Source organism: Pteropus vampyrus, unplaced genomic scaffold (assembly GCF_000151845.1).
Source record: "Pteropus vampyrus isolate Shadow unplaced genomic scaffold, Pvam_2.0 Scaffold366, whole genome shotgun sequence".
Classification (NCBI taxonomy): Eukaryota; Metazoa; Chordata; class Mammalia; order Chiroptera; family Pteropodidae; genus Pteropus; species Pteropus vampyrus.
Genome location: NW_011889147.1, coordinates 792,281 through 800,971, shown reverse-complemented (window position 1 = coordinate 800,971; position 8,691 = coordinate 792,281). Strand labels below are relative to the sequence as shown.

The 8,691-nt window shown below is 53.1% G+C and overlaps 1 protein-coding gene across 3 annotated transcripts in view; it reads left to right on the top strand.

Moving 5' to 3' along the window:
• ST5 (suppression of tumorigenicity 5) overlaps nt 1–8,691 on the top strand; it is a 164,227-nt gene that overhangs the window by 144,049 nt on the left and 11,487 nt on the right. For all 3 annotated transcript variants that reach the window (XM_023522940.1, XM_011379578.1, XM_011379577.1), the window contains 6 exons: nt 2,001–2,045; nt 3,047–3,231; nt 4,309–4,418; nt 4,639–4,708; nt 7,479–7,556; nt 8,101–8,241. In XM_023522940.1, coding sequence (XP_023378708.1) covers nt 2,001–2,045; nt 3,047–3,231; nt 4,309–4,418; nt 4,639–4,708; nt 7,479–7,556; nt 8,101–8,241 — 629 coding nt within the window. The remainder of the gene's footprint in view (nt 1–2,000; nt 2,046–3,046; nt 3,232–4,308; nt 4,419–4,638; nt 4,709–7,478; nt 7,557–8,100; nt 8,242–8,691) is intronic.

Sequence of the window (8,691 nt, the reverse complement as noted above, 5' to 3'; positions counted from 1 at the left end):
GCCACTGAGGTCTCGAAAGAGGAAACCCTGGCAAATGGAAGTTCCAGGGTGAGATTTGGGGATCCAGGGATGCCAGACTGTGGCTCCTATGTCCAGGTCTTAGCAGATGGATGCTGGCCAGGGCTTCTGTGGTGAGTCCCTCTCCCATGTTCTCTCCCCAATGCCAGCTCTCCCTGAAACCCAACAGCCAGTCCCTGCGCAGTGGGAACTGGTCGGAAAGGAAGAGCCACCGGCTACCACGATTACCCAAGAGGCACAGCCATGACGACATGCTGCTGCTGGCCCAGCTGAGCCTGCCGTCTTCACCCTCCAGCCTCAATGAGGACAGCCTCAGCACCACGAGCGAGTTGCTCTCCAGCCGCCGGGCCCGCCGCATCCCTAAGGTAGCCTCCCCAGAGGAGGCTGGTTGGGTGTTGGGCAGGCAGGGCGCTCTTCCCGCTCTTCCTTCCCTGACCTGGGGCTGCTTCCTCCATCCTCCTTGAGCATATTCAGAGTCCATACACTGGCCTTTCTTCTTCATCTGGTTAATTCCGTTTTCTTACCAATAAAGATGCATTAAGTGATTAATGGTGGGCAGATATTAGGGGAAGGACAGGCCAGCCTCTGCACCCAGGGAGTGCTCTGTGCCTCTGGGTGGGTGGAAACCAGTCTTTAGGAGGCTCCCCATTAGTGAGTGTGGGGTGTGCCTTTTGAGGTGCACATATAAACATTTCCAGGTTTTGAGGGATCCCGGACTCGAACATGGATCTCCTTTTCTGTAACTGTCAGAATTGAGAGTTTTCAGCAATGATTTGCACACATGGGCAGCTAGGCCCAAATCCTGAGCCCAAAGCAGCAGGATTTAGCCACATGGTATTTTTAGCCTGCAAACAATGCTTGGGTATATTGGGAATTTAGCTCCTTCCTGTCAGGGCCCTAGGTTGTAGCCCAAAGGGGAAAGACTCGAATCCTTGTTCCTGTTATTGCATCTGAGGAGCTCTTTGTCTCAGTTGGTTCAGTGACTCTGGGGACCCAAGAGCTCCCATCCTGTCCAGTTTGATCGCAGTTCCTTCCTCTGGGGAGCTAAGTTTAATGTCCTTGTCTTGGGGGCAGAAGACCACTTAGGGGTCTAGGTGGATGGAGAGCTACCAGACAGTCTGCACTTGGTGTCAGTGCAGCCAGGGATGGTACTGGGGCCTGGTGTGGGGAGGGCAGAAAGCTTGTACCGGTAAGGGAACATATGGGCTACTAATCAGCCTTTTTGGAAGGAGGGGCAGCTGGTGTTAAGGTTATCTCACCCTCCCCACTTTGCTCACCCAGCTTGTCCAAAGAATTAACTCCATCTACAATGCCAAGAGGGGAAAGAAGAGGTTAAAAAAGCTGTCCATGTCCAGCATGGAGACAGCATCACTGAGAGGTAGGCCTTGGTGCCTGAATCATGTCAGGCGTCTGGGGCCCTTGGGTACTAGGATCGGGGAGAGGCATGGACCCTTCTGTGGGCCAATCACGGGGTCCTCCTGCCTTCTAGGAGGGTAGAGCCCCGCCAAGAAATGGCCACATAAGAGGGAGGACCCGAGGGAAGAAAGTCCTGGGATGGGTTGGTTCAGGCTTTGGGCTGTACAGCCCTGAGTGGGGAGGTGAGTGTGGGAATCTACTTCTGGCAAGAGGAACGTCCAGACATACCGAGCACTGTGGTCTGGTTCCCATTTGAAATCTTGGCCTCCTGGAGGCAGGGCCCTTGTGTTTTAGGCCCTTAGGCCTCTGTGCTGGCTCAGCATGGGCCCTCGGCTTCCACCAGATCAGGACCAGAGGGATGGGGGTCTGTATATAGATAGAGCACCTGCAGTTTGAGCTCTGAGGGACCCTGGCCTCAGGCCACTCAACACCTGGCTGTGGGCCCCTAGGAACCCAGACTAGGTACAGATTCATCTCCTGTCAGAGGAGTTTGGAGAGGGGCACAGAAAACTTTTGCTGTGGGGCAGTGGCTCAGCAAGCATGTACTTTTGCTGTTATTTTTTCAGATGAGAATAGTGAGAGCGAGAGCGACTCTGACGACAGGTTCAAAGGTGAGACATGGCTCTCCAAGAGCATGGAACCATTTCCCAGGCCTGGCTGTAGGGAATCAACCTTCCTCTCCTCCGCATGTGTAGTTCCCATGTCCCAACTTGGCCTGGTTTGGAGAGGCAGGCAGGACAGTGGGCCAACAGAGCAAGGAGCTGTAGAGGCGTCCATTTCTACAGTCATGGGAGCTCAGCCCTGAGGTTACCTTCAGATGTCTCCTTTTGCCTAAATTTCAGGCTGGCCACCTTGCCGATACTTTCCTAAGCCATCATTTGTGAGAATCGGGTGCTAGATTTGCCTCGTACATGTGAGTCCAGAGGGTCGGAGATGGGTTCAGAAGATTACACGTACCTCTTCTGGCCATAGTCTGAGGACACCGGTCCTCTGGAGGCCCTGAGGCCACTCATCTCCCCTTTCCCTAGAGTGGAGGACTGCCACCTCCCTGAAAAGGTTCTGGGACCTTCACATTCTAGGGGCCTTGGACAAATCTCTGTTCTTCCTCTACTGAGAAACCCTGCCTAGACCTTCCTGGATGATTAAAGCAGGTGGGAGGTAGCTCCCTCCTTCCCTTCTCTGCTGGTCCTGGGCAGATGGGCAGGTGGACTTTGGATCTGGGGACAGGGACAAAGGGTTCAAGTCCAAGTACTGATAGGGGCCCACACGTGAAGCCTGCATGGATGTTTGTATCTTCTAGTCCTGCTGGTCCTGGCAGGGTAGGTGGGTTTTTCTGGCTTGGGTAGTCCTATTGGCCCAACTCAGCCTCTAGGGGCTCCACGTGGCCCAGACCAGTACTTCCCTGTGTCAGGGCAGAGCCTTTGTATAGGCGTAGATACCTTGCTCCTGCCACTTCTCCCCCAAACCTAGCTGGGTATGGGCGTCAGACTAGGCTCATGGACTAAGGGGTGATCCACAGAGACTGAGCTCTGAGTCTAGTGTGGAGGGAGGGCCAATGTGGAGTCTGTGAAGGTCCAGCCTGCCTGTCCCCTGATGTGTGACCTGCCCTCAGCCCACACGCAGCGCCTAGTCCACATCCAGTCCATGCTGAAGCGCGCGCCCAGTTATCGGACACTGGAGCTGGAGCTGCTCGAGTGGCAGGAGCGGGAGCTTTTCGAGTATTTTGTGGTGGTGTCCCTCAAGAAGAAGCCATCCCGAAACACCTACCTCCCTGAAGTCTCCTACCAGTTTCCCAAGGTGAGGCCACCCCCTCCTCCCCGCTCCCCCGCTCTACCTCCTTCATCTCCCTCCCTGGCGCGTCTGGACATGAGGTGGTCCTGTCCCTGCCTGTCCCTGCCGTAGTGACTCGGCCGGCTGCAGCAGTCCTGAGCCTGCTCCTCATCGCCAAGAGGGAAGAGAGGGCTTCAGGGGTTGTGGGTTTGGACAGTGCTTATGCAGGGGATGAGGGTGGAGAGAACACCTTCCAGTGTGCTTAGAATAAAATCTAAATCGTGTTCAAGGACTGCGAGGGTCCTGAGGGCCCCCAGCTACCTCTACTTTCTCTTTCTCTTCACTCCCCATTGAGATAAAATTCATCTATTTAAAGTGTACAATTGAATGACTTTTGGTGTATTCACAGAGTTGTACAATCAATCTGAGAACATGCTCATCGCCCCAGAAAGAAACCCTATTCTCATTAGCAGTTACTCCCCATTTCCACCCACCTTCCTTATCTCGGACCGCTTCTTCCCTGCCCGTCACCAGCCAGCCTGGCCTCCGCTCTCTTCTGTTAACGCTCAAGCCTTTCTCTCTGTCATTGCCTCTGCCTGGAATGTCCGTTTCCCAGCTCTTCACATGGCTGCTGGCCCTTTCTCACTCTTCATTCTCTGCCCTAATAGTACCTCTTTCAGGAGATCTTTCCAGATACACTAAAAGCAGCCCCACCCCACCCAGTTCTCTGTCATATCACCCTGTTTATCTCCTTTGTGATACCCTCTGAAATTTTGTTATTGTCTCACTCTTCTGACCAGAATGTTCAGGGTCAGGGACCTTGTCTACTTTGTTTCCCTAAGAAGCCCCAGCACGTGGCACAGTGCCAGGTGCCACATGGAAAGTGCTCATTTGGCCGATATCGAATGAATAAATGATGACTTAACCCACACCCAGACCCCTTTGTAAGAACTGAGAGTGGGGACAGGGATTGCTGAGAGGCACGCCAGTTGGTAGGATGCCATCTAGGGCTCTCAGGGAGGAGATGCATCTCAGCCACCCCACCACTCCCCAGGTTCCACGTCTTCTCTTGTCTATCTCTCCCCATATTCCTCTTCCCTGCAGCTGGACCGACCCACCAAGCAGATGCGGGAGGCAGAGGAGAGGCTCAAGGCCATTCCCCAGTTTTGTTTCCCTGATGCCAAGGACTGGCTCCCTGTGTCAGAGTACACCAGGTGAGGCCCAGCCTGGCCTGGCTTGGGGGAGGGAGGGAAGGGACAAAGCCTCTTTAACCCCGCAGCAGTGGGTGACTGAATGGGACCCACCCTAGTCCCAACCTCCTCTCCTGCAGCACCGGGCCCTTCACCCCCTCCCTGGGATGGCAGTCCCTCGTCTTGGGGGCTGTCTCCTGGGTCCTCTGATGATTCCCTGATGCCAGACCTCTCCCTGTTCCAGTGAGACTTTTTCTTTCATGCTGACTGGGGAGGATGGCAGCAGACGCTTTGGCTACTGCAGGCGCTTACTGGTGAGTAGGGCCGTGCAGGCCTCAAGGACGGGGCCACAGCGTTTGCATGTTTGTGTGCCCTTCCTCAACTTTAGCTTATAGAAAATCCTATGTTCTGCTCCTTGTATGCTCCCTGAGGCCACCCCACACCACACACTCACATGCACACACACTCTCACATTCACACACACTCACTCTTTCTCACAGATTAGGCACTCCTGGGATGATGGGACTCAAAGTGGCCTCTGTGACTGGGCCCTGGGATCTAAGATAATCTATAGTAAGGGAAGAGAGAGTAGATTGCTTTCTACTTGGCTGTCATATATTTTTAGTTTGCCTGTTCTTTTTCTTTTCATTCATTTGCCTCGGGCTTCTGAGCTCTAATTGCAGGATCGTATCACTCCAGCAGTATGTGTGTGTGCTCAGACTGGAGTGGAGGACAACTTTCCTCACCCCCGTACCTGGCCATCCTGATATGGGGAGGCATCCTGTTCATGGGTCTGGTTGCTGAGCAAGAACAGAACAGCGCTTTCTGTGGGATTCTGGGAAAGATGCTTTGAACTTAGGGGAAAGCGAGGTTTTTTTAAAATATAAGCCATGTTGTAGAGAGAAGCCCTTTCTCACCTCCCTTCCCATTAGTCCTGGAAAACAGGTCAAGGTACCAGTAAAGAGAGCCTGCTTGAACTCTCCCCTGGAGCTCACCAGGAGTGTTGTTGGCTTGGGTTGTCGGCTACGTTTCAGGGTTCCTAGGTCACAGTGAGAGAAGGCCTCATGGGATGCGAATCTAGGGGTAGACGAAGGGGCTCCTTGGCAAGGGTAACATATAGCAGGGCCCCGAATGAAAGGGCTAATCATTCATTATTCATTCAGAAATACATATCATACACCTGTTGAGGTCAGGCAACATGCTAAAGGCATATAAAGATGAGTTAGGCACGGATCATGCCCTCAAGGAACTTTAGATGGTCGAGGAGAAGAGGGTAGGACTTTCAATGTAGCAGGGAAGGCAAAGGGAATAAATTACTATTTAGGACCTGTTGTGTTCCCGGCTGGGTGCTTTAAGTATGTCATTTTCTTTAATCCTTCTAATAGCCCATGAGGTAATATTTATCCGTTAATTTATCCATTTGATAAATTAAGAAACTGAGACAGTAAAATGATTTGCCCAGGGTCACACAGCCAGTGAAGGCAGAGGCAGGATCGACTCCCGAGTCCTTGAACACCAAGTCTGGTACTGTTGGATCACCAAAGGGGTAGTCTGGGGAGAAGTGACATGGATATGGAATATCCAGTGAGTGGGGCTATGGGAATGTGCAGCAGTACAGATGCAGGTGGGGAGCTAGGCAGAGGCCAGCACGCCCCAGGTTCACCTGGGCCTGGAGGGGAGCATTCCGAAGGCTCCCTTTACAGAAGCAGAGATGGAGCAAAGCTGCTCCTTTGCAATGGGCCTGCTGCCCCCAGGGAAGAGTGTGTTTGTCCTGGCCTGCTCAGAGAGGGCCTGGGCTGGGTCCCTGCCAAGGGGGCTGGCACTAGCTCGGCATTCCTGCAGATTGGACACAATGATTCTAACCCAAATCCCACATACTTGATTTAATCACTTGGGGCTTTAGGGGAGGCGGGGGAGAGGGAAAGATTGGGGAGTGAGTTTCAGGCCTAATATGGACAAAAACAGATTCTGCCTTCTCTTTAGATCTGTGACGTGTGGCCAGCAGGTTTGGAGACTGAAATAGCCCCATCTGCATTTGCTTAGCAGCCTGCGTGAGGGGCCAGCACCTGCTGCTCTCCTTCCTCCCCACTAGGCCTTGCCAGGCACTCCAGGCCTCTGAGCCAAAGGCGGCCACAGAGCCCTGCCAGCCCTTGGCTGGAGTAGACTCTTGTGGACTCACCTCAGCCTGCATTTGGGGGCTCCTGGCATGGGGAGCTCTCAGTACACATCTCCTTCAACTGCCTACCTTTCAAATCTCTATTTCTCTTTGTTCTCCTCTACTCCGCAGCATACCTTTATCCCGTGTCTTTGCATCTCTTTCTCTTCCTTCCTGTCAGAAAGCAACTTGCTTTAGAGGTAAGATAGCAAATCAGAGGCCAAAACAGACTCCTGGTTTCATGACTTCTAGATATATAATCTTGGGCGATGGCTTAATATTTTAAAACTCAGTTTACTCATCTATAAAATGGGGATAATCATGCCTCTCTCACAAGGTTTTTGTAGAGTACGAAGCCCAGGACTCAGGTATGGTAAACATTCAGTAATTAGTAGTTTCCTTCCGTTATCTGTTTTCACTTAGCCTTCCTAGAAGGGGATGGATCTAGAAAGAGGGAAAAGAGCAACTGAGAAAAGGAACGTTTTGCAGAATGCTCCCTGTGGGGGGCAGAAAACTACATGGCTTGCTGCTAAGATTATATACAAGTCCCTCTCATTACCACTGCATCGTTGGGGGTCTCAGCCTTCGAGATGTAAATCCACGGGTCATAAAGCCTCTACCAGTCTGCTTTGTCCTTTTCCAGCCCCCATCAGTGTCCACTTGGGAAGCAGGGTGGAGCCTGTGTAGAGCTTTGCAGGTGCCTGGCACCTTGGGCTGGAAGGCCCACCAGAGGCTGAAGCCTGCCCCCCGAGACTGGCAGCCTCTCCTTTGGGGCCTGGTTGAGTAGAGGTTTAGAAGAGGTTTGGAGTCTTTCTTCTTCCACAAGAAGAGCAGTCCTTAGTCCTCAGTTCCCAAGGAAAAGGAGCCAGATGTAGTAATCATGCATTCTCTGTGTCTGTGTCTCCCTCCTCCTCCTTGTCCTGGCCCAGCCAAGTGGGAAGGGGCCTCGGTTGCCAGAGGTATACTGTGTCATCAGCCGCCTTGGCTGCTTCGGCTTGTTTTCCAAGGTAAGAGGGCTCTGGCTTACTTCCCTCCTCCTCCCCACAGCTGACAGCTCCCATAGGAGTATCCGCAGCCAGCTTAGATGAGAAAACCACCTGTGTGTGTGTGAGAGCGAGAGGGCGAGAGGAGGAGAGAATGCAAGAGCAAGTGCAAGCGAGCTCTCTGATTCCCTCCTGATTCCCAAACCTGGCTCCGCATCTAGCAGCTCCCCAGCTCCTGTACCAACAGCGTCTGCTAATGTCACAGCCCACCCTGGGCCAGAGGTCTTGAGGGCAGAGACCACCTTGGGGAAGCCAAGTGCCCAGGGATCTGACTCTCAAGTGGCATTTCCTTTGTCCAGCTACTCAGCTCTTGGGGTCGGAGGCAGAGCAATCGCTGAGTGCCCAGGGAAACGAGAAGAGTAGGGTGCGAAGCTCCTGGCAAGACAGTCCTGTCTCCCAGCTAGTCCCCCACTAGTCAGATGCCAGGCTGCCCTCTTCTCTGCCCCGGAGGTAGGTAAGGGCAGTGCCCTGACACCCTTCCTCTTCGGGCTGCTGGCGGTGGGCACAGGTCCTAGACGAGGTGGAGCGACGGCGTGGGATCTCTGCCGCGTTGGTCTATCCCTTCATGAGGAGTCTCATGGAGTCGCCCTTCCCTGCTCCAGGGAAGACCATCAAAGTGAAGACATTCCTGCCAGGTGCTGGCAATGAGGTAGGGATTTCTGCTGCCTCCTTTCTCAGACTGTGGATGGGGGCCGGAGTGAGGCCTGCCTTGCCAAGATTACCGTCTTTGGTGCAGAGCAAGATACAGAGCACGGCCCCTTCCACGCTCACCGTGTGTGTATACCTAATCAGCAGGGACTGGAAAAGGGGATGACAGGACTGCTGTTCTCTCTGCAACTCCTAGGGGCCTTTCTGGACCTGTATGGCTTAAATTACACACCGCCCGCCCACCTTTTATTTGTTCATCAAATAGTTACTGAGTACGGTGCTCTCTCACGTTCGGGGATCACGTCAGACCTTGGGGCAGTCATAAAGTTAAAGAGGGGCACAGCTCTGTCTTCGTGGAGTTCATAGTCTAGTGGGGGAGACGGATATTAAATAAATACTTCTATTTATAAATAGGCAATTCCTAATTGTGTTAACAACGCCAAGCGAAAGC